At 63.3% G+C, this 26123-nt stretch overlaps 4 protein-coding genes and 2 long non-coding RNA genes across 12 annotated transcripts; 4 read left to right on the forward strand and 2 right to left on the reverse strand.

The window, feature by feature from the left end:
• Nucleotides 1–1944: 1944 nt before the first annotated feature.
• Nucleotides 1945–2702, forward strand: LOC107051249 (outer dense fiber protein 3-like). The gene is made up of 2 exons (XM_040650131.2): nucleotides 1945–2054; nucleotides 2223–2702. Exons 1-2 carry the CDS (start codon nucleotides 1962–1964, stop codon nucleotides 2676–2678), a joined length of 549 nt encoding a protein of 182 aa, XP_040506065.2. The 5' UTR covers nucleotides 1945–1961; the 3' UTR covers nucleotides 2679–2702.
• A 4720-nt stretch (nucleotides 2703–7422) lies between these two features.
• On the forward strand, nucleotides 7423–10731 carry LOC121107224 (outer dense fiber protein 3-like). Its single transcript, XM_040650293.2, has 7 exons — nucleotides 7423–7467; nucleotides 7740–7869; nucleotides 8426–8626; nucleotides 9031–9132; nucleotides 9476–9597; nucleotides 9765–9905; nucleotides 10459–10731. Exons 2-7 carry the CDS (start codon nucleotides 7752–7754, stop codon nucleotides 10540–10542), a joined length of 768 nt encoding a protein of 255 aa, XP_040506227.1. The 5' UTR covers nucleotides 7423–7467; nucleotides 7740–7751; the 3' UTR covers nucleotides 10543–10731.
• A 2118-nt stretch (nucleotides 10732–12849) lies between these two features.
• On the forward strand, nucleotides 12850–18252 carry LOC121107222 (outer dense fiber protein 3-like). Of its 4 annotated transcripts, none has more exons than XM_040650283.2 (9): nucleotides 12850–13191; nucleotides 13489–13529; nucleotides 13616–14992; nucleotides 15264–15393; nucleotides 15948–16148; nucleotides 16553–16654; nucleotides 16998–17119; nucleotides 17287–17427; nucleotides 17980–18252. In XM_040650283.2, the coding sequence occupies exons 4-9, from the start codon at nucleotides 15276–15278 to the stop codon at nucleotides 18061–18063; spliced, it is 768 nt and encodes a 255-aa protein (XP_040506217.1). In that variant the 5' UTR covers nucleotides 12850–13191; nucleotides 13489–13529; nucleotides 13616–14992; nucleotides 15264–15275; the 3' UTR covers nucleotides 18064–18252. The 4 variants fall into 4 exon arrangements, with proteins under 4 accessions (XP_040506217.1, XP_040506216.1, XP_046758467.1 ...); XM_040650282.2 differs by having other exon boundaries at nucleotides 14617–14992; XM_046902511.1 differs by having other exon boundaries at nucleotides 12850–13000; nucleotides 13063–13191; nucleotides 13489–14992.
• On the reverse strand, nucleotides 16049–19662 carry LOC121107233. Its single transcript, XR_005840957.1, has 2 exons — nucleotides 18835–19662; nucleotides 16049–18701 (listed from the first exon to the last, which is right to left on the reverse strand). It is a non-coding gene; the product is annotated as an uncharacterized LOC121107233 (long non-coding RNA).
• A 697-nt stretch (nucleotides 19663–20359) lies between these two features.
• On the forward strand, nucleotides 20360–25265 carry LOC121107225 (borealin-like). Of its 4 annotated transcripts, XM_040650294.2 has the most exons (10): nucleotides 20360–20510; nucleotides 20573–20701; nucleotides 20999–21039; nucleotides 21126–22005; nucleotides 22277–22406; nucleotides 22961–23161; nucleotides 23566–23667; nucleotides 24011–24132; nucleotides 24300–24440; nucleotides 24993–25265. In XM_040650294.2, exons 5-10 carry the CDS (start codon nucleotides 22289–22291, stop codon nucleotides 25074–25076), a joined length of 768 nt encoding a protein of 255 aa, XP_040506228.1. In that variant the 5' UTR covers nucleotides 20360–20510; nucleotides 20573–20701; nucleotides 20999–21039; nucleotides 21126–22005; nucleotides 22277–22288; the 3' UTR covers nucleotides 25077–25265. The 4 variants fall into 4 exon arrangements, with proteins under 4 accessions (XP_040506228.1, XP_046758428.1, XP_040506229.1 ...); XM_046902472.1 differs by having other exon boundaries at nucleotides 20360–20701; XM_040650295.2 differs by having other exon boundaries at nucleotides 20360–20701; nucleotides 21630–22005.
• LOC121107231 lies at nucleotides 21500–25386 on the reverse strand. The gene is made up of 2 exons (XR_006931805.1): nucleotides 25255–25386; nucleotides 21500–24235 (listed from the first exon to the last, which is right to left on the reverse strand). It is a non-coding gene; the product is annotated as an uncharacterized LOC121107231 (long non-coding RNA).
• Nucleotides 25387–26123: the final 737 nt, after the last annotated feature.

Below are 26123 nucleotides of genomic sequence, written 5' to 3' on the forward strand. Positions count from 1 at the left end.
TTGCGCGAGGGGCATGCAGCACGAGGACTGGCAGGACTGGCAGTGAGCGGGAGAAACTGCTGCCGCCCTTCCGGCTCAGGAGCTGCAAGCCACGGGCGGACAGCTTGCGGCTGAGCAGAGGAGACGCGGGGGGCGGGAAGCAAAGCTCACCTGCGGCCTCTGTGGGCAGCCCGTCAGTAACTCCTCTGTTCTTGCCTTTAGGTTTGGAGGCACATGCCTGCCAGCTATGGACGGAGCCGGGGTGGGGACCTGGAGACCTCATCGCCCACGCGGGCTCATCTCGGCCCAGTTCCCCAGCCCCGGGCCCCAGTACTCCATCCGGGGACAACAGGTACAGCCACCATCCCCAGGGCGTGAGGCGCACCGGGGACATGGCGGGGCAGAGCAGCTCCCGAGCCTTTCCCCGTTCTGTCAGAGCCTCCTGGCTCCCTGGCGCAGCCGCGAGCCAGGCCTGGCCGAGGAAGGCCGGTGCCGCTGGCGCTGCTCCTTGTGGCCCGGGGAAAAAGGGGCCCGCTTCTGGCCAGCGCAGACTCAGCTTTGCAGCTGTAGAGAGGCGTTACGGGGTCTTGCAGAACAATTGACCCTTAGGGGGCTCTCGCTGTGGAGTGCCTGCACGCGTGGTGCGGGTACAGGCAGCGTGCTGGCCAAAACTCCGCTGTCTTTTTGCGGTGACTTTGCAAGGCACTCGCGCAGCCGTTTGCACTCAGGGACTGACTCTTGTGCGCTCCGAGGCCCGGCACAGCTCGCCTCCAGGGCTCTTGGAGGAAGAAGTCACGCGGGAAGGGAATGTCGGGGCCAGGGCCCGGCGCCTAACTGCGCCTGTTCCAACGGAGCTTGAGACGTGCAGCTGCACAGGGGTGTGCTCTCTTCTGCTTTTCCTCCTAGGTTATGTGGGCCACAGCCCCACCAAAGCCCGTGCCCCGCCTACACGTTTAGAGGGACCAAACCGCCTGCGGCAGGGAGCTGCGGGCCAGGTCCCTGCTACTTTGTGGAGCCCGCCATCACCAGGAACGGGAAGTACGTGGCTCCGGGCGCCCAGCTCCGGGGACGACCCGCGACGAAGACCACCGTCACTCCCGGACCAAGTGAGTACCACTTGTGCAGCACTTCACCCAGACAAGACGAGCGGGCGGCGCGTTTGCCCGGGGCCAGCTCGCGCCCTGATGGAGCTGTAGGTCTTTTTTGAGAGAACGCAAACCGCTCTGAGCAGCGATAAACGCCCTCGGAGAAGGACAGCTGCCCAGGGCCACGGGCCGAGGGCACAAGGACCCCGTGTCCAAAAAGAACAAGCGGCAGGGGGCTGACGGGAGGGACAGCAAGGCAGGGCATAGCGGCGGGGCACAGAAGAGCGTCCCCGCGTGCTGCCTGTGTCCCCCAGCGGCAATTCTGCAGCTCTTGAGAAGACCCTTTCCTCGGGACAGTGCCTGTGCGGTTGCAGAAGAAGAAGACCGGCGCTTCACGGCTTTCTTCCTCTTCTCTTCCGCCCCAGGTGACTACCGCACCGAGGCAGCCAACAGGCACGTCTTCAAGTGCCCACCGGTGCAGTCCATGGCCTTCCGGCGGGAGCCCCCGGACAGACCACCCTCCAGGTACGCTGACCCTGGCAAAGGCAGACCCTTCAGCCTGAGCATCCCGCAGGGACGGGCTGCTGCTCAGCACCAGCAGCGGGCCTACTGCACAGCCTGCGCGGCAGGACGCGGCGCTGGGGCCGCAAGCTTTCTTGCACGACCAACACCTCTGGGCCCGCAGCGGCTGCGGCTGCTCAGGCTCGGAGCTGCTGGCGCTGGCCCAGTGCCAGAGTAGAGGGAGGAACTGGCAGAGGGGCGAGACCTCCCTCCTGCTCCCACCAGCAGGCTGGGCAGGCTGCCCCTCTCTGCTGCTTCCGTCTCCTCCAGCCCCTCGCGCACACGCTCTCTGCTGCTCCTCCTGCAGGTCCTGGCACCTACACGCTGCCCAGGCTGATGGGGCCCAACACAGTCTACACATCGGCCAGCCCCTGCTACTCTGTGAGGGGAAGGAGCCAGCGAGGTCGGTTTGACGAAGACCTTGCCAAGGTGAGCTCTGCCGCTCCTCTTTTCCGCGTTAGCATCCGAACCCTGGGCTGCTCCCCCTGTGCCACAGGGGCTTCCAAGCCTGCTGCAACTTTGCTTAACGCAGACTGCCGGGGAAAGAGAGAGCCTTGAATGTGACCCCAGCCCTGTATGGTCGTGACTCTCTTGCAGACTCCGGGTCCTGCGGCGCTCCCCAAAGTGCCTGTGGATGCCTACAAGACCAGGGCGCCCGCGTACACGATGGCAGCCCGACCAAAAGCTGGAGAGGGCAAAGCAGCGAAGCCCGGGCCGGCAGACTACAGCGTAGGGCCGGGTAAGGCAGCTGCCTCAGCTCTTCCCCTCTGTTTCACAAGCGCGGCCTTCACGCCTCTCCCCCTTCCCCTGAGGCTTCCTCCAGCCCAAGAGCTCCTGGCCGCAGGGACCAAGTGCAGGACAGCAGGCCTGCCCCCTGCCCTCGTGCCACCTGCGAGCAGAGGGAGGGAGGGAGGGACAGCACAGCACGCAGCTTTTCCTCCCTCTGCTCCTTTTCCCTTCAATGGGACGCGCTGGTCCTTCCCAAGCTCTTCTGGGGGACGCAGCTCAGAAGGGCTCCAAGCAGCATGCCCCCAGCATAGGAGAGAGAGTTAGCTGCGAGCTCCCAGCTGCACACCCGGCCCGCTCCGAGACAGGAGGTGCCCGTAAGCCCACCTCCCGAGCCAGCTCTGCTCCAGCAGGGAGCTGCACCGGCTTTGCGCTGGCGTTCAGCCCTGCCCGGAGAGGCACCAGGGACTGTCTGGGATCGGAAGGGGTGCGGGACAGCAGGGAGCGAGGGCAAGCAGAGGAGAGAAGGGCCCTCGCTGACCTGCCTTTCCTTTTCGCCCTTCCAGTGACGCTGATCAAGCCCCAGGCGCCTGCATCCACGTTTGGAATCCGGCATTCCCTCTACACAACCCCTCTCATCGTGGAGTGAAACAGCAAAGCCTGGAAGGCCTGGTTTCCTTTCCTGGAACGGAAGGGGAGGGGAAGAGAGAGCGACCATCTGCCGGTTTCCCTTTGATTCCATTTCCCTGCCTCGTGCCTCGGGTTGGGCTTTTGCCCATTTTACTGTTGGATGCCAGCGATAGGAGTAAGTCGTTAATAAAATGTACCTTTATGTATACTTGCTTGTCACTCCTTTGTCCTCACCCGCTGCCCACGGGAGAATGCGCCACCGCTTCCTGAAGCCTTTCTTTCTAACAACATTTCTAACGTTGGAAACGGCTGATGCTTGCTTTATCAGTCATTTGCATTCCTGATGTCTGCCCCGCGTGCTGAAGCGAAGAAGAAACGAAGCAAATAGCAAAGGGAGGCCGGCCGCGGGCAGTGCCGCCCTTCCAGCGCCATCAGGTAGATTTTCGCTTTCTTGCCATATCTGCCCGAGTGGATGCACCAGACGCCCCCGGGGATTCCCCCGAAGGGGCACAGGTCTCGGCCCTCGCCGGTGCGTCCACCGCCGTACTGACAGAGGTGAAGAGCGCTACCCCGGCCCGCTGATGAGGCCGCCTGGCTTCAGCTACAAGGGCCGTCATGCTCCAAGCTCTCCTCCGGAAGGAGGATTTCAACCACCCAGCTATATGCAGGGAAAAGAGCAAGGTGAGCTGCAAGCAATCCAGGAGACTGCTGCAGCCTGTTGATGATAACATCTCTGCTCCGGGTATCGGACAGATCGGCCAGAGGCGAAGCATTACTAGACCTGGTGCTCACCAATGCGGAGGAGAGCGATCGTGGAAGACCATCGAAGGTCGGAGGCACCGATTAGGACCGCCACCACAGATAAGACCGAGCACGTGCAAGGACGCAGAACCCTACGTTAGTGATGTCAGGGAAAGTACTGAGTACGTGCGTGCCGTCTGGGAAAAACCTTGAACATGCACGACACAAGAGACACGCATCAGCTGAAGCTCTTTTGCGCGCAGTTTGGGCGGAGCGATCCCCATGCGTCAGCGCCATAAGAAAAGAATGGCCCGCTTCAGAGTGGGGGAAGAGCTCCTTGAGAGCAGCCCTGCGGAGGAAGGACCCGGGGGTCCTGGTCGGACGAGAAGCTGGACGTGAGCCAGCAGTGCGCGCCTGCAGCCGGAAGGCCAACGGTTGCTCTGGGCTGCACTAAGAAAGGGGTGGCCAGCAGGGAGAGGGAGGTGATTGTCCCCCTCTACCTCGGCTCTTGCGAGGCCCCATCCGCAGTACTGCGCCCAGGCCTGGGGCCCCCAGCACAAGAAGCGATCGTGGAACGGGTCCAGAGCAGGACCACTAGGATGAGCAGAGGGCTGGAGCACCTCTCCTATGAAGAAAGGTTGAGGGAACTGGGCCTGTTGAGCTCGCAGGAGAGAAGGCTCCGGGGGGACCCTCACTGTGGCCTTCCAGTACCTGAAGGGAGCGTATAAACAGGACGGGGAACGGCTGCTTACGAGGGTGGGTAGCGATAGGACAAGGGGGAATGGTTTTCAACTGAGGCAGGGGAGGTTTGGGTTAGATATGAGGAGGAAGAAGTTTTTCACCCCGAGGGTGGTGACGCACTGGAGCAGGGTGCCCAAGGAGGTTGTGGATGCCCCGTCCCTGGAGGCATTCAGGGGATGCGGCTGGATGTGGCTCTGGGCAGCCTGGGCTGGCGGTTGGCGACCCTGCACATAGCAGGGGGTTGGAACTAGGTGATCGTGGTGGGCCTTTTCAACCCAGGCCATTCTATGATGCCATGAGTCCTAATGCCACGTTGCTCTGAAGGGCTTCCGTTCAGACTTGGAGCTCGGCCAGTACCAAAGACTGGGTACGCGGACCTCCGGAACTACCACTGTAAGCCACGCTTATTCCTTCAGCGTACCGGTGGCGATGGAAGCCAACGCAGCGCCTCAGAAGCACAGCGCACAGTGTTTGGAATCCCCGATTTGACATCTTTGAGTGGCCTCCCAAAACTCCTCCTTGCACGCAGCCGCAGCCGCAGCCGCAGCCCTGGCCGGGGAGCCCCGCCCCGCCCCCGCCCCGCCCCGCCACGGGACGGTGCAGGTGCCGGTAGTAAGGCTCCGCGTCCCGCAGGCCCTCCAGCGCGTCGGCCAACGACGGGCAGCGCGGCCCGCGCCGCAGCAGCTCGCTCAGGCCCGGCTCCACCGCTCGCTCCTCGGCCAGGCGCAGCACAGCGGCCCGGAGGCGGTCGCCGCGCCGTGCGTCATCACACCCGCGCCGGTGCCGATTGGCTGCGCCGCCCGCTCGCGGAGCTCTGATTGGACAGCAGGCGCGCGTCGGGCGGCGGTTTGAACGCGGCGCGGGCGGTGCTGTGGCGCCGTGCGGGAGCAGGAGCGGGGCTCGGTGCGCTCAGCGCCGTTCTCGGCCCTCATTGCTCCTGCCCGCAGGAAGGCGGCCGCGGGCGCGCGCGGCAGGAAGCTGAGCGCCTTCCTGAAGGACTTCGACCGGGAGGGTAGGCCGCGGGCGGGCGCGCCGAGGCCCGGGCCGCGTCCGACGCCGTGTCCGTCCCCGCAGTGAGGAGCCGGGTCGAGCAGCTGCGGACGAACGGGGAGCGCCTGGTCAAGGAGATGGAGAACCTGTACGACGTGGAGCTCCTCCGGCTGCCCGCGGCGCTCCGCGAGATGAACTGGCTGGAGTTCTTCGGTACCGGCGAGGGGCGCGGGCGCGGGCGCGGGCGGGGCGGGCTTCCCCTGAAGCGGCGCTCGGAGGCCGTCGCTGAGGAGCGGTGGGACGCGGCGCGCGGGGCTCGCGCGAGCAGGACGCGGGGTGGGCGCGGGCGGGTGCGCCGCCCCCTCTGCCCGGGGCCGCTCGCTCGCCGCCGGAACGCCTGCTGTGCGCTGCCCGCTGCTGCGGCGGCGTTACGGCGCACCTGCGTGTGTTGCGGGAGCTGTCCCGGCGACGTGCCGGAGTGACGCTTCCAAAGGAAATATCTTCTTTGTAGCTAAAGGGGAAGCCAGAAAGTCGTGGAGGAGGCGGTGACGGTAGGTATCCAGCACAAATGGGAACCTTTCCCTCTTGCCTTGTGTGTTCGTGTAGGAGACGAGCCGAAGGCTTTGTGCATCCGCAGGAGAGGAGCGCTGCTGCGATAGCGCGGGTTACGCACGCAGCTGCTGCGTTAAGACTTAGCAGGAGGAGATCCTGTGGTGTCCCCCGCAGGGCTTGCGTGCTCGCGCTGCTCCTTGCCTGGCTTGCCAGGCCTGCTTAATTTCACGGGCTCGCTAAGGTTGGAAGAGACCTCCCAGATCCCTTCCAGAATTGCTGGATGATCGGGGTTTCCCCTCTGAGCCCGTGGTGGAATCACCACCAGCCGCTTACTGCAAGTAGCATCAGAAGCACGTCGTGTGGAGGGGACCTTTCCTTTAAACGTCCACTTTGAACTGGTAGTCAGGGTGCTAAAAGGAGCTGCGCTTCAGTGCTGATCGTTTACGAAGCAGCTCCTCAAACTCCCTCATGTGCTCTTAAGCCAGGCCCCAAATAATCGGTGCCTCCGTAGGTAGGCCTGCTGGGGCCGCAAGCTTCCTCTCCTCAATAGCTGCCTGAGCTTTCAGGGTTCTGCGGGAGTTTGGGAGGGGAGTTCCGTGACACCGGGAGCGTCCACTTCTCTAAGTTTTCTCCTGAGTTCCTCCACACCCTCTGCCTCTCAACGTTACGCAGCTTTGGGGGAAGATCCCCGACCGATACTGATAGTGAAAAGCACGTTCTGAAGACGTGGCAATGTGAACAACGGGATTCTGTTGGTTTGAACGTTCCAGAAACTTTGAGGGGGAGAAAAGGAGAAGGGTGGGAGGAGGGAACCCGTGAAAACATCTCTCTGCCCATTGACAGATTCCCTGGGAAGAAGGCAGTGGAGGGAATGAAAGCATTAGCACCCTCGGGACTTTGAAGTAACTTCTGAGGCTCAAACTGTGCCGCGTTGTATACGAACACCAGACGGGTGTCCCAGCTGTGCTTTTAGGGCTCTCGTATATTTATTTTTATATACATCTATACACACAGAGCTCCAAGAACAGAGTGTCATTCTCAGAAATGTTCCGTAGGTTCGAAGTAACGTAATCTCTCCCTTGCAGGTGACGCTGACCGAGCCTCAGGAGCCCCGGGCGGCACGTGGCTAGAAGTGAGAGCTCAGTCCATCTGCAGGTGTCGGCAGCGTGCGCTACGGCTTTGTACTGGTTGGGGTGCGAGGCCGAAAAGGCGTGGCGGGCGTGGCTCCAGGCCAGCCAGGAGATGTCACAGCACAGATGACATCACCCGGAGCCCGTGTGCTGTCACAATGCATTGCCATGACGACGCCGGGCCCTCCCCAAGGACAGCTGGCCGCTGGCTCCAGGCGCCTCATTTGTGAGCTGTGCTGCCCGCAGCCGCTCGCCGTGCCCTGTGGCCTGAGAGCAGCCCCAGCAGCAGACTAGCTCAGCCTCATCGCGCTCGTCCTCCAAGGCTCAGAGAGGTGAGGGAGAGCTCCTGCACACGTCAGGCTGCAGAGCCCAGCTGCAGGGTGCGGGCTGAGCTCCGGTGTGCGCGAGGGGCATGCAGCACGAGACTGGCAGGACTGGCAGTGAGCGGGAGAAAACTGCTGCCGGCCCTTCCGGCTCAGGAGCTGCAAGCCACGTGGCGGACAGCTTGCGGCTGAGCAGAGGAGACGCGGGGGGCGGGAAGCAAAGCTCACCTGCGGCCTCTGTTGGGGCAGCCCGTCAGTAACTCCTCTGTTCTTGCCTTTAGGTTTGGAGGCACATGCCTGCCAGCATGGACGGAGCCTGGGTGGGGACCTGGAGACCTCATCGCCCACGCGGCCTCATCTCGGCCCAGTTCCCCAGCCCCGGGCCCCAGTACTCCATCCCGGGGACAACAGGTACAGCCACCATCCCCAGGGCGTGAGGCGCACCGGGGACATGGCGGGGCAGAGCAGCTCCCGAGCCTTTCCCCGTTCTGTCAGAGCCTCCTGGCTCCCTGGCGCAGCCGCGAGCCAGGCCTGGCCGAGGAAGGCCGGTGCCGCTGGCGCTGCTCCTTGTGGCCCGGGGAAAAAAGGGGCCCGCTTCTGGCCAGCGCAGACTCAGCTTTGCAGCTGTAGAGAGGCGTTACGGGGTCTTGCAGAACAATTGACCCTTAGGGGGCTCTCGCTGTGGAGTGCCTGCACGCGTGGTGCGGGTACAGGCAGCGTGCTGGCCAAAACTCCGCTGTCTTTTTGCGGTGACTTTGCAAGGCACTCGCGCAGCCGTTTGCACTCAGGGACTGACTCTTGTGCGCGTCCGAGGCCCGGCACAGCTCGCCTCCAGGGCTCTTGGAGGAAGAAGTCACGCGGGAAGGGAATGTCGGGGCCAGGGCCCGGCGCCTAACTGCGCCTGTTCCAACGGAGCTTGAGACGTGCAGCTGCACAGGGGTGTGCTCTCTTCTGCTTTTCCTCCTAGGTTATGTGGGCCACAGCCCCACCAAAGCCCGTGCCCCCGCCTACACGTTTAGAGGGACCAAACCGCCTGCGGCAGGGAGCTGCGGGCCAGGTCCCTGCTACTTTGTGGAGCCCGCCATCACCAGGAACGGGAAGTACGTGGCTCCGGGCGCCCAGCTCCGGGGACGACCCGCGACGAAGACCACCGTCACTCCCGGACCAAGTGAGTACCACTTGTGCAGCACTTCACCCAGACAAGACGAGCGGGCGGCGCGTTTGCCCGGGGCCAGCTCGCGCCCTGATGGAGCTGTAGGTCTTTTTTGAGAGAACGCAAACCGCTCTGAGCAGCGATAAACGCCCTCGGAGAAGGACAGCTGCCCAGGGCCACGGGCCGAGGGCACAAGGACCCCGTGTCCAAAAAGAACAAGCGGCAGGGGGCTGACGGGAGGGACAGCAAGGCAGGGCATAGCGGCGGGGCACAGAAGAGCGTCCCCGCGTGCTGCCTGTGTCCCCCAGCGGCAATTCTGCAGCTCTTGAGAAGACCCTTTCCTCGGGACAGTGCCTGTGCGGTTGCAGAAGAAGAAGACCGGCGCTTCACGGCTTTCTTCCTCTTCTCTTCCGCCCCAGGTGACTACCGCACCGAGGCAGCCAACAGGCACGTCTTCAAGTGCCCACCGGTGCAGTCCATGGCCTTCCGGCGGGAGCCCCTCCGGACAGACCACCCTCCAGGTACGCTGACCCTGGCAAAGGCAGACCCTTCAGCCTGAGCATCCCGCAGGGACGGGCTGCTGCTCAGCACCAGCAGCGGGCCTACTGCACAGCCTGCGCGGCAGGACGCGGCGCTGGGGCCGCAAGCTTTCTTGCACGACCAACACCTCTGGGCCCGCAGCGGCTGCGGCTGCTCAGGCTCGGAGCTGCTGGCGCTGGCCCAGTGCCAGAGTAGAGGGAGGAACTGGCAGAGGGGCGAGACCTCCCTCCTGCTCCCACCAGCAGGCTGGGCAGGCTGCCCCTCTCTGCTGCTTCCGTCTCCTCCAGCCCCTCGCGCACACGCTCTCTGCTGCTCCTCCTGCAGGTCCTGGCACCTACACGCTGCCCAGGCTGATGGGGCCCAACACAGTCTACACATCGGCCAGCCCCTGCTACTCTGTGAGGGGAAGGAGCCAGCGAGGTCGGTTTGACGAAGACCTTGCCAAGGTGAGCTCTGCCGCTCCTCTTTTCCGCGTTAGCATCCGAACCTGGGCTGCTCCCCCTGTGCCACAGGGGCTTCCAAGCCTGCTGCAACTTTGCTTAACGCAGACTGCCGGGGAAAGAGAGAGCCTTGAATGTGACCCCAGCCCTGTATGGTCGTGACTCTCTTGCAGACTCCGGGTCCTGCGGCGCTCCCCAAAGTGCCTGTGGATGCCTACAAGACCAGGGCGCCCGCGTACACGATGGCAGCCCGACCAAAAGCTGGAGAGGGCAAAGCAGCGAAGCCCGGGCCGGCAGACTACAGCGTAGGCCGGGTAAGGCAGCTGCTCAGCTCTTCCCCTCTGTTTCACAAGCGCGGCCTTCACCGCCTCTCCCCCTTCCCCTGAGGCTTCCTCCAGCCCAAGAGCTCCTGGCCGCAGGGACCAAGTGCAGGACAGCAGGCCTGCCCCCTGCCCTCGTGCCACCTGCGAGCAGAGGGAGGGAGGGAGGGACAGCACAGCACGCAGCTTTTCCTCCCTCTGCTCCTTTTCCCTTCAATGGGACGCGCTGGTCCTTCCCAAGCTCTTCTGGGGGACGCAGCTCAGAAGGGCTCCAAGCAGCATGCCCCCAGCATAGGAGAGAGAGTTAGCTGCGAGCTCCCAGCTGCACACCCGGCCCTCTCCGAGACAGGAGGTGCCCGTAAGCCCACCTCCCCGAGCCAGCTCTGCTCCAGCAGGGAGCTGCACCGGCTTTGCGCTGGCGTTCAGCCCTGCCCGGAGAGGCACCAGGGACTGTCTGGGATCGGAAGGGGTGCGGGACAGCAGGGAGCGAGGGCAGCAGAGGAGAGAAGGGCCCTCGCTGACCTGCCTTTCCTTTTCGCCCTTCCAGGTGACGCTGATCAAGCCCCAGGCGCCTGCATCCACGTTTGGAATCCGGCATTCCCTCTACACAACCCCTCTCATCGTGGAGTGAAAACAGCAAAGCCTGGAAGGCCTGGTTTCCTTTCCTGGAACGGAAGGGAGGGGAAGAGAGAGCGACCATCTGCCGGTTTCCCTTTGATTCCATTTCCCTGCCTCGTGCCTCGGGTTGGGCTTTTGCCCATTTTACTGTTGGATGCCAGCGATAGGAGTAAGTCGTTAATAAAATGTACCTTTATGTATACTTGCTTGTCACTCCTTTGTCCTCACCGCTGCCCACGGGAGAATGCGCCACCGCTTCCTGAAGCCTTTCTTTCTAACAACATTTCTAACGTTGGAAACGGCTGATGCTTGCTTTATCAGTCATTTGCATTCCTGATGTCTGCCCCGCGTGCTGAAGCGAAGAAGAAACGAAGCAAATAGCAAAGGGAGGCCGGCCGCGGGCAGTGCCGCCCTTCCAGCGCCATCAGGTAGATTTTTGCTTTCTTGCCATATCTGCCCGAGTGGATGCACCAGACGCCCCCGGGGATTCCCCCGAAGGGGCACAGGTCTCGGCCCTCGCCGGTGCGTCCACCACCGTACTGACAGAGGTGAAGAGCGCTACCCCGGCCCGTTGATGAGGCCGCCTGGCTTCAGCTACAAGGGCCGTCATGCTCCAAGCTCTCCTCCGGAAGGAGGATTTCAACCACCCAGCTATATGCAGGGAAAAGAGCAAGGTGAGCTGCAAGCAATCCAGGAGACTGCTGCAGCCTGTTGATGATAACATCCTGCTCCGGGTATCGGACAGATCGGCCAGAGGCGAAGCATTACTAGACCTGGTGCTCACCAATGCGGAGGAGAGCGATCGTGGAAGACCATCGAAGGTCGGAGGCACCGATTAGGACCGCCACCACAGAAAGACCGAGCACGTGCAAGGACGCAGAACCCTACGTTAGTGATGTCAGGGAAAGTACTGAGTACGTGCGTGCCGTCTGGGAAAACCTTGACATGCACGACACAAGAGACACGCATCAGCTGAAGCTCTTTTGCGCGCAGTTGGGCGGAGCGATCCCCCATGCGTCAGCGCCATAAGAAAAGAATGCCCGCTTCAGAGTGGGGGAAGAGCTCCTTGAGAGCAGCCCTGCGGAGAAGGACCCGGGGGTCCTGGTGGACGAGAAGCTGGACGTGAGCCAGCAGTGCGCGCCTGCAGCCCGGAAGGCCAACGGTGCTCTGGGCTGCACTAAGAAAGGGGTGGCCAGCAGGGAGAGGGAGGTGATTGTCCCCCTCTACTCGGCTCTTGCGAGGCCCCATCCGCAGTACTGCGCCCAGGCCTGGGGCCCCCAGCACAAGAAGCGATCGTGGAACGGGTCCAGAGCAGGACCACTAGGATGAGCAGAGGGCTGGAGCACCTCTCCTATGAAGAAAGGTTGAGGGAACTGGGCCTGTTGAGCTCGCAGGAGAGAAGGCTCCGGGGGGACCTCACTGTGGCCTTCCAATACTTGAAGGGAGCGTATAAACAGGACGGGGAACGGCTGCTTACGAGGGTGGGTAGCGATAGGACAAGGGGGAATGGTTTTCAACTGAGGCAGGGGAGGTTTAGGTTAGATATGAGGAGGAAGAAGTTTTTCACCCCGAGGGTGGTGACGCACTGGAGCAGGGTGCCCAAGGAGGTTGTGGATGCCCCGTCCCTGGAGGCATTCAGGGGATGCGGCTGGATGTGGCTCTGGGCAGCCTGGGCTGGCGGTTGGCGACCCTGCACATAGCAGGGGGTTGGAACTAGGTGATCGTGGTGGGCCTTTTCAACCCAGGCCATTCTATGATGCCATGAGTCCTAATGCCACGTTGCTCTGAAGGGCTTCCGTTCAGACTGGAGCTCGGCCAGTACCAAGACTGGGTACGCGGACCTCCGGAACTACCACTGTAAGCCACGCTTATTCCTTCAGCGTACCGGGGCGATGGAAGCCAACGCAGCGCTCAGAAGCACAGCGCACAGTGTTTGGAATCCCCGATTTGACATCTTTGAGTGGCCTCCCAAAACTCCTCCTTGCACGCAGCCGCAGCCGCAGCCGCAGCCCTGGCCGGGGAGCCCCGCCCCGCCCCGCCCCGCCCCGCCACGGGACGGTGCAGGTGCCGGTAGTAAGGCTCCGCGTCCCGCAGGCCCTCCAGCGCGTCGGCCAACGACGGGCAGCGCGGCCCGCGCCGCAGCAGCTCGCTCAGGCCCGGCTCCGCCGCTCGCTCCTCGGCCAGGCGCAGCACAGCGGCCCGGGGGCGGTCGCCGCGCCGTGCGTCATCACACCGCGCCGGGTGCCGATTGGCTGCGCCGCCGCTCGCGGAGCTCTGATTGGACAGCAGGCGCGCGTCGGGCGGCGGTTGAACGCGGCGCGGGCGGTGCTGTGGCGCCGTGCGGGAGCAGGAGCGGGGCTCGGTGCGCTCGCGCCGTTCCTCGGCCCTCATGGCTCCTGCCCGCAGGAAGGCGGCCGCGGGCGCGCGCGGCAGGAAGCTGAGCGCCTTCCTGAAGGACTTCGACCGGGAGGGTAGGCCGCGGGCGGGCGCGCCGAGGCCCGGGCCGCGTCCGACGCCGTGTCCGTCCCCGCAGTGAGGAGCCGGGTCGAGCAGCTGCGGACGAACGGGGAGCGCCTGGTCAAGGAGATGGAGAACCTGTACGACGTGGAGCTCCTCCGGCTGCCCGCGGCGCTCCGCGAGATGAACTGGCTGGAGTTCTTCGGTACCGGCGGGGGGCGCGGGCGCGGGCGCGGGCGGGGCGGGCTTCCCCTGAAGCGGCGCTCGGAGGCCGTCGCTGAGGAGCGGTGGGACGCGGCGCGCGGGGCTCGCGCGAGCAGGACGCGGGTGGGCGCGGGCGGGTGCGCCGCCCCCTCTGCCCGGGGCCGCTCGCTCGCCGCCGGAACGCCTGCTGTGCGCTGCCCGCTGCTGCGGCGGCGTTACGGCGCACCTGCGTGTGTTGCGGGAGCTGTCCCGGCGACGTGCCGGAGTGACGCTTCCAAAGGAAATATCTTCTTTGTAGCTAAAGGGGGAAGCCAGAAAGTCGTGGAGGAGGCGGTGACGGTAGGTATCCAGCACAAATGGGAACCTTTCCCTCTTGCCTTGTGTGTTCGTGTAGGAGACGAGCCGAAGGCTTTGTGCATCCGCAGGAGAGGAGCGCTGCTGCGATAGCGCGGGTTACGCACGCAGCTGCTGCGTTAAGACTTAGCAGGAGGAGATCCTGTGGTGTCCCCCGCAGGGCTTGCGTGCTCGCGCTGCTCCTTGCCTGGCTTGCCAGGCCTGCTTAATTTCACGGGCTCGCTAAGGTTGGAAGAGACCTCCCAGATCCCTTCCAGAATTGCTGGATGATCGGGGTTTCCCCTCTGAGCCCGTGGTGGAATCACCACCAGCCGCTTACTGCAAGTAGCATCAGAAGCACGTCGTGTGGAGGGGACCTTTCCTTTAAACGTCCACTTTGAACTGGTAGTCAGGGTGCTAAAAGGAGCTGCGCTTCAGTGCTGATCGTTTACGAAGCAGCTCCTCAAACTCCCTCATGTGCTCTTAAGCCAGGCCCCAAATAATCGGTGCCTCCGTAGGTAGGCCTGCTGGGGCCGCAAGCTTCCTCTCCTCAATAGCTGCCTGAGCTTTCAGGGTTCTGCGGGAGTTTGGGAGGGGAGTTCCGTGACACCGGGAGCGTCCACTTCTCTAAGTTTTCTCCTGAGTTCCTCCACACCCTCTGCCTCTCAACGTTACGCAGCTTTGGGGAAGATCCCCGACCGATACTGATAGTGAAAAGCACGTTCTGAAGACGTGGCAATGTGAACAACGGGATTCTGTTGGTTTGAACGTTCCAGAAACTTTGAGGGGGAGAAAAGGAGAAGGGTGGGAGGAGGGAACCCGTGAAAACATCTCTCTGCCCATTGACAGATTCCCTGGGAAGAAGGCAGTGGAGGGAATGAAAGCATTAGCACCCTCGGGACTTTGAAGTAACTTCTGAGGCTCAAACTGTGCCGCGTTGTATACGAACACCAGACGGGTGTCCCAGCTGTGCTTTTAGGGCTCTCGTATATTTATTTTTATATACATCTATACACACAGAGCTCCAAAGAACAGAGTGTCATTCTCAGAAATGTTCCAGTAGGTTCGAAGTAACGTAATCTCTCCCTTGCAGGTGACGCTGACCGAGCCTCAGGAGCCCCGGGCGGCACGTGGCTAGAAGTGAGAGCTCAGTCCATCTGCAGGTGTCGGCAGCGTGCGCTACGGCTTTGTACTGGTTGGGGTGCGAGGCCGAAAAGGCGTGGCGGGCGTGGCTCCAGGCCAGCCAGGAGATGTCACAGCACAGATGACATCACCCGGAGCCCGTGTGCTGTCACAATGCATTGCCATGACGACGCCGGGCCCTCCCCAAGGACAGCTGGCCGCTGGCTCCAGGCGCCTCATTTGTGAGCTGTGCTGCCCGCAGCCGCTCGCCGTGCCCTGTGCCTGAGAGCAGCCCCAGCAGCAGACTAGCTCAGCCTCATCGCGCTCGTCCTCCAAGGCTCAGAGAGGTGAGGGAGAGCTCCTGCACACGTCAGGCTGCAGAGCCCAGCTGCAGGGTGCGGGCTGAGCTCCGGTGTGCGCGAGGGGCATGCAGCACGAGACTGGCAGGACTGGCAGTGAGCGGGAGAAACTGCTGCCGGCCCTTCCGGCTCAGGAGCTGCAAGCCACGTGGCGGACAGCTTGCGGCTGAGCAGAGGAGACGCGGGGGGCGGGAAGCAAAGCTCACCTGCGGCCTCTGTTGGGGCAGCCCGTCAGTAACTCCTCTGTTCTTGCCTTTAGGTTTGGAGGCACATGCCTGCCAGCATGGACGGAGCCTGGGTGGGGACCTGGAGACCTCATCGCCCACGCGGCCTCATCTCGGCCCAGTTCCCCAGCCCCGGGCCCCAGTACTCCATCCCGGGGACAACAGGTACAGCCACCATCCCCAGGGCGTGAGGCGCACCGGGGACATGGCGGGGCAGAGCAGCTCCCGAGCCTTTCCCCGTTCTGTCAGAGCCTCCTGGCTCCCTGGCGCAGCCGCGAGCCAGGCCTGGCCGAGGAAGGCCGGTGCCGCTGGCGCTGCTCCTTGTGGCCCGGGGAAAAAGGGGCCCGCTTCTGGCCAGCGCAGACTCAGCTTTGCAGCTGTAGAGAGGCGTTACGGGATCTTGCAGAACAATTGACCCTTAGGGGGCTCTCGCTGTGGAGTGCCTGCACGCGTGGTGCGGGTACAGGCAGCGTGCTGGCCAAAACTCCGCTGTCTTTTTGCGGTGACTTTGCAAGGCACTCGCGCAGCCGTTTGCACTCAGGGACTGACTCTTGTGCGCTCCGAGGCCCGGCACAGCTCGCCTCCAGGGCTCTTGGAGGAAGAAGTCACGCGGGAAGGGAATGTCGGGGCCAGGGCCCGGCGCCTAACTGCGCCTGTTCCAACGGAGCTTGAGACGTGCAGCTGCACAGGGGTGTGCTCTCTTCTGCTTTTCCTCCTAGGTTATGTGGGCCACAGCCCCACCAAAGCCCGTGCCCCCGCCTACACGTTTAGAGGGACCAAACCGCCTGCAGCAGGGAGCTGCGGGCCAGGTCCCTGCTACTTTGTGGAGCCCGCCATCACCAGGAACGGGAAGTACGTGGCTCCGGGCGCCCAGCTCCGGGGACGACCCGCGACGAAGACCACCGTCACTCCCGGACCAAGTGAGTACCACTTGTGCAGCACTTCACCCAGACAAGACGAGCGGGCGGCGCGTTTGCCCGGGGCCAGCTCGCGCCCTGATGGAGCTGTAGGTCTTTTTTGAGAGAACGCAAACCGCTCTGAGCAGCGATAAACGCCCTCGGAGAAGGACAGCTGCCCAGGGCCACGGGCCGAGGGCACAAGGACCCCGTGTCCAAAAAGAACAAGCGGCAGGGGGCTGACGGGAGGGACAGCAAGGCAGGGCATAGCGGCGGGGCACAGAAGAGCGTCCCCGCGTGCTGCCTGTGTCCCCCAGCGGCAATTCTGCAGCTCTTGAGAAGACCCTTTCCTCGGGACAGTGCCTGTGCGGTTGCAGAAGAAGAAGACCGGCGCTTCACGGCTTTCTTCCTCTTCTCTTCCGCCCCAGGTGACTACCGCACCGAGGCAGCCAACAGGCACGTCTTCAAGTGCCCACCGGTGCAGTCCATGGCCTTCCGGCGGGAGCCCCTCCGGACAGACCACCCTCCAGGTACGCTGACCCTGGCAAAGGCAGACCCTTCAGCCTGAGCATCCCGCAGGGACGGGCTGCTGCTCAGCACCAGCAGCGGGCCTACTGCACAGCCTGCGCGGCAGGACGCGGCGCTGGGGCCGCAAGCTTTCTTGCACGACCAACACCTCTGGGCCCGCAGCGGCTGCGGCTGCTCAGGCTCGGAGCTGCTGGCGCTGGCCCAGTGCCAGAGTAGAGGGAGGAACTGGCAGAGGGGCGAGACCTCCCTCCTGCTCCCACCAGCAGGCTGGGCAGGCTGCCCCTCTCTGCTGCTTCCGTCTCCTCCAGCCCCTCGCGCACACGCTCTCTGCTGCTCCTCCTGCAGGTCCTGGCACCTACACGCTGCCCAGGCTGATGGGGCCCAACACAGTCTACACATCGGCCAGCCCCTGCTACTCTGTGAGGGGAAGGAGCCAGCGAGGTCGGTTTGACGAAGACCTTGCCAAGGTGAGCTCTGCCGCTCCTCTTTTCCGCGTTAGCATCCGAACCTGGGCTGCTCCCCCTGTGCCACAGGGGCTTCCAAGCCTGCTGCAACTTTGCTTAACGCAGACTGCCGGGGAAAGAGAGAGCCTTGAATGTGACCCCAGCCCTGTATGGTCGTGACTCTCTTGCAGACTCCGGGTCCTGCGGCGCTCCCCAAAGTGCCTGTGGATGCCTACAAGACCAGGGCGCCCGCGTACACGATGGCAGCCCGACCAAAAGCTGGAGAGGGCAAAGCAGCGAAGCCCGGGCCGGCAGACTACAGCGTAGGCCGGGTAAGGCAGCTGCTCAGCTCTTCCCCTCTGTTTCACAAGCGCGGCCTTCACGCCTCTCCCCCTTCCCCTGAGGCTTCCTCCAGCCCAAGAGCTCCTGGCCGCAGGGACCAAGTGCAGGACAGCAGGCCTGCCCCCTGCCCTCGTGCCACCTGCGAGCAGAGGGAGGGAGGGAGGGACAGCACAGCACGCAGCTTTTCCTCCCTCTGCTCCTTTTCCCTTCAATGGGACGCGCTGGTCCTTCCCAAGCTCTTCTGGGGGACGCAGCTCAGAAGGGCTCCAAGCAGCATGCCCCCAGCATAGGAGAGAGAGTTAGCTGCGAGCTCCCAGCTGCACACCCGGCCCGCTCCGAGACAGGAGGTGCCCGTAAGCCCACCTCCCCGAGCCAGCTCTGCTCCAGCAGGGAGCTGCACCGGCTTTGCGCTGGCGTTCAGCCCTGCCCGGAGAGGCACCAGGGACTGTCTGGGATCGGAAGGGGTGCGGGACAGCAGGGAGCGAGGGCAGCAGAGGAGAGAAGGGCCCTCGCTGACCTGCCTTTCCTTTTCGCCCTTCCAGGTGACGCTGATCAAGCCCCAGGCGCCTGCATCCACGTTTGGAATCCGGCATTCCCTCTACACAACCCCTCTCATCGTGGAGTGAAACAGCAAAGCCTGGAAGGCCTGGTTTCCTTTCCTGGAACGGAAGGGGAGGGGAAGAGAGAGCGACCATCTGCCGGTTTCCCTTTGATTCCATTTCCCTGCCTCGTGCCTCGGGTTGGGCTTTTGCCCATTTTACTGTTGGATGCCAGCGATAGGAGTAAGTCGTTAATAAAATGTACCTTTATGTATACTTGCTTGTCACTCCTTTGTCCTCACCGCTGCCCACGGGAGAATGCGCCACCGCTTCCTGAAGCCTTTCTTTCTAACAACATTTCTAACGTTGGAAACGGCTGATGCTTGCTTTATCAGTCATTTGCATTCCTGATGTCTGCCCCGCGTGCTGAAGCGAAGAAGAAACGAAGCAAATAGCAAAGGGAGGCCGGCCGCGGGCAGTGCCGCCCTTCCAGCGCCATCAGGTAGATTTTCGCTTTCTTGCCATATCTGCCCGAGTGGATGCACCAGACGCCCCCGGGGATTCCCCCGAAGGGGCACAGGTCTCGGCCCTCGCCGGTGCGTCCACCGCCGTACTGACAGAGGTGAAGAGCGCTACCCCGGCCCGCTGATGAGGCCGCCTGGCTTCAGCTACAAGGGCCGTCATGCTCCAAGCTCTCCTCCGGAAGGAGGATTTCAACCACCCAGCTATATGCAGGGAAAAGAGCAAGGTGAGCTGCAAGCAATCCAGGAGACTGCTGCAGCCTGTTGATGATAACATCCTGCTCCGGGTATCGGACAGATCGGCCAGAGGCGAAGCATTACTAGACCTGGTGCTCACCAATGCGGAGGAGAGCGATCGTGGAAGACCATCGAAGGTCGGAGGCACCGATTAGGACCGCCACCACAGAAAGACCGAGCACGTGCAAGGACGCAGAACCCTACGTTAGTGATGTCAGGGAAAGTACTGAGTACGTGCGTGCCGTCTGGGAAAACCTTGACATGCACGACACAAGAGACACGCATCAGCTGAAGCTCTTTTGCGCGCAGTTGGGCGGAGCGATCCCCCATGCGTCAGCGCCATAAGAAAAGAATGCCCGCTTCAGAGTGGGGGAAGAGCTCCTTGAGAGCAGCCCTGCGGAGAAGGACCCGGGGGTCCTGGTGGACGAGAAGCTGGACGTGAGCCAGCAGTGCGCGCCTGCAGCCCGGAAGGCCAACGGTGCTCTGGGCTGCACTAAGAAAGGGGTGGCCAGCAGGGAGAGGGAGGTGATTGTCCCCCTCTACTCGGCTCTTGCGAGGCCCCATCCGCAGTACTGCGCCCAGGCCTGGGGCCCCCAGCACAAGAAGCGATCGTGGAACGGGTCCAGAGCAGGACCACTAGGATGAGCAGAGGGCTGGAGCACCTCTCCTATGAAGAAAGGTTGAGGGAACTGGGCCTGTTGAGCTCGCAGGAGAGAAGGCTCCGGGGGGACCTCACTGTGGCCTTCCAGTACCTGAAGGGAGCGTATAAACAGGACGGGGAACGGCTGCTTACGAGGGTGGGTAGCGATAGGACAAGGGGGAATGGTTTTCAACTGAGGCAGGGGAGGTTTGGGTTAGATATTAGGAGGAAGAAGTTTTTCACCCCGAGGGTGGTGACGCACTGGAGCAGGGTGCCCAAGGAGGTTGTGGATGCCCCGTCCCTGGAGGCATTCAGGGGATGCGGCTGGATGTGGCTCTGGGCAGCCTGGGCTGGCGGTTGGCGACCCTGCACATAGCAGGGGGTTGGAACTAGGTGATCGTGGTGGGCCTTTTCAACCCAGGCCATTCTATGATGCCATGAGTCCTAATGCCACGTTGCTCTGAAGGGCTTCCGTTCAGACTGGAGCTCGGCCAGTACCAAGACTGGGTACGCGGACCTCCGGAACTACCACTGTAAGCCACGCTTATTCCTTCAGCGTACCGGGGCGATGGAAGCCAACGCAGCGCTCAGAAGCACAGCGCACAGTGTTTGGAATCCCCGATTTGACATCTTTGAGTGGCCTCCCAAAACTCCTCCTTGCACGCAGCCGCAGCCGCAGCCCTGGCCGGGGAGCCCCGCCCCGCCCCGCCCCGCCCCGGGACGGTGCAGGTGCCGGTAGTAAGGCTCCGCGTCCCGCAGGCCCTCCAGCGCGTCGGCCAACGACGGGCAGCGCGGCCCGCGCCGCAGCAGCTCGCTCAGGCCCGGCTCCACCGCTCGCTCCTCGGCCAGGCGCAGCACAGCGGCCCGGGGGCGGTCGCCGCGCCGTGCGTCATCACACCGCGCCGGGTGCCGATTGGCTGCGCCGCCGCTCGCGGAGCTCTGATTGGACAGCAGGCGCGCGTCGGGCGGCGGTTGAACGCGGCGCGGGCGGTGCTGTGGCGCCGTGCGGGAGCAGGAGCGGGGCTCGGTGCGCTCGCGCCGTTCCTCGGCCCTCATGGCTCCTGCCCGCAGGAAGGCGGCCGCGGGCGCGCGCGGCAGGAAGCTGAGCGCCTTCCTGAAGGACTTCGACCGGGAGGGTAGGCCGCGGGCGGGCGCGCCGAGGCCCGGGCCGCGTCCGACGCCGTGTCCGTCCCCGCAGTGAGGAGCCGGGTCGAGCAGCTGCGGACGAACGGGGAGCGCCTGGTCAAGGAGATGGAGAACCTGTACGACGTGGAGCTCCTCCGGCTGCCCGCGGCGCTCCGCGAGATGAACTGGCTGGAGTTCTTCGGTACCGGCGAGGGGCGCGGGCGCGGGCGCGGGCGGGGCGGGCTTCCCCTGAAGCGGCGCTCGGAGGCCGTCGCTGAGGAGCGGTGGGACGCGGCGCGCGGGGCTCGCGCGAGCAGGACGCGGGTGGGCGCGGGCGGGTGCGCCGCCCCCTCTGCCCGGGGCCGCTCGCTCGCCGCCGGAACGCCTGCTGTGCGCTGCCCGCTGCTGCGGCGGCGTTACGGCGCACCTGCGTGTGTTGCGGGAGCTGTCCTGGCGACGTGCCGGAGTGACGCTTCCAAAGGAAATATCTTCTTTGTAGCTAAAGGGGGAAGCCAGAAAGTCGTGGAGGAGGCGGTGACGGTAGGTATCCAGCACAAATGGGAACCTTTCCCTCTTGCCTTGTGTGTTCGTGTAGGAGACGAGCCGAAGGCTTTGTGTATCCGCAGGAGAGGAGCGCTGCTGCGATAGCGCGGGTTACGCACGCAGCTGCTGCGTTAAGACTTAGCAGGAGGAGATCCTGTGGTGTCCCCCGCAGGGCTTGCGTGCTCGCGCTGCTCCTTGCCTGGCTTGCCAGGCCTGCTTAATTTCACGGACAATGTGAACAACGGGATTCTGTTGGTTTGAACGTTCCAGAAACTTTGAGGGGGAGAAAAGGAGAAGGGTGGGAGGAGGGAACCCGTGAAAACATCTCTCTGCCCATTGACAGATTCCCTGGGAAGAAGGCAGTGGAGGGAATGAAAGCATTAGCACCCTCGGGACTTTGAAGTAACTTCTGAGGCTCAAACTGTGCCGCGTTGTATACGAACAGCAGACGGGTGTCCCAGCTGTGCTTTTAGGGCTCTCGTATATTTATTTTTATATGTATATATACACACAGAGCTTCAAAGAACAGAGTGTCATTCTCAGAAATGTTCCAGTAGGTTCGAAGTAACGTAATCTCTCCCTTGCAGGTGACGCTGACCGAGCCTCAGGAGCCCCGGGCGGCACGTGGCTAGAAGTGAGAGCTCAGTCCATCTGCAGGTGTCGGCAGCGTGCGCTACGGCTTTGTACTGGTTGGGGTGCGAGGCCGAAAAGGCGTGGCGGGCGTGGCTCCAGGCCAGCCAGGAGATGTCACAGCACAGATGACATCACCCGGAGCCCGTGTGCTGTCACAATGCATTGCCATGACGACGCCGGGCCCTCCCCAAGGACAGCTGGCCGCTGGCTCCAGGCGCCTCATTTGTGAGCTGTGCTGCCCGCAGCCGCTCGCCGTGCCCTGTGCCTGAGAGCAGCCCCAGCAGCAGACTAGCTCAGCCTCATCGCGCTCGTCCTCCAAGGCTCAGAGAGGTGAGGGAGAGCTCCTGCACACGTCAGGCTGCAGAGCCCAGCTGCAGGGTGCGGGCTGAGCTCCGGTGTGCGCGAGGGGCATGCAGCACGAGACTGGCAGGACTGGCAGTGAGCGGGAGAAACTGCTGCCGGCCCTTCCGGCTCAGGAGCTGCAAGCCACGTGGCGGACAGCTTGCGGCTGAGCAGAGGAGACGCGGGGGGCGGGAAGCAAAGCTCACCTGCGGCCTCTGTTGGGGCAGCCCGTCAGTAACTCCTCTGTTCTTGCCTTTAGGTTTGGAGGCACATGCCTGCCAGCATGGACGGAGCCTGGGTGGGGACCTGGAGACCTCATCGCCCACGCGGCCTCATCTCGGCCCAGTTCCCCAGCCCCGGGCCCCAGTACTCCATCCCGGGGACAACAGGTACAGCCACCATCCCCAGGGCGTGAGGCGCACCGGGGACATGGCGGGGCAGAGCAGCTCCCGAGCCTTTCCCCGTTCTGTCAGAGCCTCCTGGCTCCCTGGCGCAGCCGCGAGCCAGGCCTGGCCGAGGAAGGCCGGTGCCGCTGGCGCTGCTCCTTGTGGCCCGGGGAAAAAGGGGCCCGCTTCTGGCCAGCGCAGACTCAGCTTTGCAGCTGTAGAGAGGCGTTACGGGGTCTTGCAGAACAATTGACCCTTAGGGGGCTCTCGCTGTGGAGTGCCTGCACGCGTGGTGCGGGTACAGGCAGCGTGCTGGCCAAAACTCCGCTGTCTTTTTGCGGTGACTTTGCAAGGCACTCGCGCAGCCGTTTGCACTCAGGGACTGACTCTTGTGCGCTCCGAGGCCCGGCACAGCTCGCCTCCAGGGCTCTTGGAGGAAGAAGTCACGCGGGAAGGGAATGTCGGGGCCAGGGCCCGGCGCCTAACTGCGCCTGTTCCAACGGAGCTTGAGACGTGCAGCTGCACAGGGGTGTGCTCTCTTCTGCTTTTCCTCCTAGGTTATGTGGGCCACAGCCCCACCAAAGCCCGTGCCCCCGCCTACACGTTTAGAGGGACCAAACCGCCTGCGGCAGGGAGCTGCGGGCCAGGTCCCTGCTACTTTGTGGAGCCCGCCATCACCAGGAACGGGAAGTACGTGGCTCCGGGCGCCCAGCTCCGGGGACGACCCGCGACGAAGACCACCGTCACTCCCGGACCAAGTGAGTACCACTTGTGCAGCACTTCACCCAGACAAGACGAGCGGGCGGCGCGTTTGCCCGGGGCCAGCTCGCGCCCTGATGGAGCTGTAGGTCTTTTTTGAGAGAACGCAAACCGCTCTGAGCAGCGATAAACGCCCTCGGAGAAGGACAGCTGCCCAGGGCCACGGGCCGAGGGCACAAGGACCCCGTGTCCAAAAAGAACAAGCGGCAGGGGGCTGACGGGAGGGACAGCAAGGCAGGGCATAGCGGCGGGGCACAGAAGAGCGTCCCCGCGTGCTGCCTGTGTCCCCCAGCGGCAATTCTGCAGCTCTTGAGAAGACCCTTTCCTCGGGACAGTGCCTGTGCGGTTGCAGAAGAAGAAGACCGGCGCTTCACGGCTTTCTTCCTCTTCTCTTCCGCCCCAGGTGACTACCGCACCGAGGCAGCCAACAGGCACGTCTTCAAGTGCCCACCGGTGCAGTCCATGGCCTTCCGGCGGGAGCCCCTCCGGACAGACCACCCTCCAGGTACGCTGACCCTGGCAAAGGCAGACCCTTCAGCCTGAGCATCCCGCAGGGACGGGCTGCTGCTCAGCACCAGCAGCGGGCCTACTGCACAGCCTGCGCGGCAGGACGCGGCGCTGGGGCCGCAAGCTTTCTTGCACGACCAACACCTCTGGGCCCGCAGCGGCTGCGGCTGCTCAGGCTCGGAGCTGCTGGCGCTGGCCCAGTGCCAGAGTAGAGGGAGGAACTGGCAGAGGGGCGAGACCTCCCTCCTGCTCCCACCAGCAGGCTGGGCAGGCTGCCCCTCTCTGCTGCTTCCGTCTCCTCCAGCCCCTCGCGCACACGCTCTCTGCTGCTCCTCCTGCAGGTCCTGGCACCTACACGCTGCCCAGGCTGATGGGGCCCAACACAGTCTACACATCGGCCAGCCCCTGCTACTCTGTGAGGGGAAGGAGCCAGCGAGGTCGGTTTGACGAAGACCTTGCCAAGGTGAGCTCTGCCGCTCCTCTTTTCCGCGTTAGCATCCGAACCTGGGCTGCTCCCCCTGTGCCACAGGGGCTTCCAAGCCTGCTGCAACTTTGCTTAACGCAGACTGCCGGGGAAAGAGAGAGCCTTGAATGTGACCCCAGCCCTGTATGGTCGTGACTCTCTTGCAGACTCCGGGTCCTGCGGCGCTCCCCAAAGTGCCTGTGGATGCCTACAAGACCAGGGCGCCCGCGTACACGATGGCAGCCCGACCAAAAGCTGGAGAGGGCAAAGCAGCGAAGCCCGGGCCGGCAGACTACAGCGTAGGCCGGGTAAGGCAGCTGCTCAGCTCTTCCCCTCTGTTTCACAAGCGCGGCCTTCACGCCTCTCCCCCTTCCCCTGAGGCTTCCTCCAGCCCAAGAGCTCCTGGCCGCAGGGACCAAGTGCAGGACAGCAGGCCTGCCCCCTGCCCTCGTGCCACCTGCGAGCAGAGGGAGGGAGGGAGGGACAGCACAGCACGCAGCTTTTCCTCCCTCTGCTCCTTTTCCCTTCAATGGGACGCGCTGGTCCTTCCCAAGCTCTTCTGGGGGACGCAGCTCAGAAGGGCTCCAAGCAGCATGCCCCCAGCATAGGAGAGAGAGTTAGCTGCGAGCTCCCAGCTGCACACCCGGCCCGCTCCGAGACAGGAGGTGCCCGTAAGCCCACCTCCCCGAGCCAGCTCTGCTCCAGCAGGGAGCTGCACCGGCTTTGCGCTGGCGTTCAGCCCTGCCCGGAGAGGCACCAGGGACTGTCTGGGATCGGAAGGGGTGCGGGACAGCAGGGAGCGAGGGCAGCAGAGGAGAGAAGGGCCCTCGCTGACCTGCCTTTCCTTTTCGCCCTTCCAGGTGACGCTGATCAAGCCCCAGGCGCCTGCATCCACGTTTGGAATCCGGCATTCCCTCTACACAACCCCTCTCATCGTGGAGTGAAACAGCAAAGCCTGGAAGGCCTGGTTTCCTTTCCTGGAACGGAAGGGGAGGGGAAGAGAGAGCGACCATCTGCCGGTTTCCCTTTGATTCCATTTCCCTGCCTCGTGCCTCGGGTTGGGCTTTTGCCCATTTTACTGTTGGATGCCAGCGATAGGAGTAAGTCGTTAATAAAATGTACCTTTATGTATACTTGCTTGTCACTCCTTTGTCCTCACCGCTGCCCACGGGAGAATGCGCCACCGCTTCCTGAAGCCTTTCTTTCTAACAACATTTCTAACGTTGGAAACGGCTGATGCTTGCTTTATCAGTCATTTGCATTCCTGATGTCTGCCCCGCGTGCTGAAGCGAAGAAGAAACGAAGCAAATAGCAAAGGGAGGCCGGCCGCGGGCAGTGCCGCCCTTCCAGCGCCATCAGGTAGATTTTCGCTTTCTTGCCATATCTGCCCGAGTGGATGCACCAGACGCCCCCGGGGATTCCCCCGAAGGGGCACAGGTCTCGGCCCTCGCCGGTGCGTCCACCGCCGTACTGACAGAGGTGAAGAGCGCTACCCCGGCCCGTTGATGAGGCCGCCTGGCTTCAGCTACAAGGGCCGTCATGCTCCAAGCTCTCCTCCGGAAGGAGGATTTCAACCACCCAGCTATATGCAGGGAAAAGAGCAAGGTGAGCTGCAAGCAATCCAGGAGACTGCTGCAGCCTGTTGATGATAACATCCTGCTCCGGGTATCGGACAGATCGGCCAGAGGCGAAGCATTACTAGACCTGGTGCTCACCAATGCGGAGGAGAGCGATCGTGGAAGACCATCGAAGGTCGGAGGCACCGATTAGGACCGCCACCACAGAAAGACCGAGCACGTGCAAGGACGCAGAACCCTACGTTAGTGATGTCAGGGAAAGTACTGAGTACGTGCGTGCCGTCTGGGAAAACCTTGACATGCACGACACAAGAGACACGCATCAGCTGAAGCTCTTTTGCGCGCAGTTGGGCGGAGCGATCCCCCATGCGTCAGCGCCATAAGAAAAGAATGCCCGCTTCAGAGTGGGGGAAG

This window comes from Gallus gallus, chromosome 19 (genome assembly GCF_016699485.2).
Source record: "Gallus gallus isolate bGalGal1 chromosome 19, bGalGal1.mat.broiler.GRCg7b, whole genome shotgun sequence".
NCBI classification, from domain to species: Eukaryota; Metazoa; Chordata; class Aves; order Galliformes; family Phasianidae; genus Gallus; species Gallus gallus.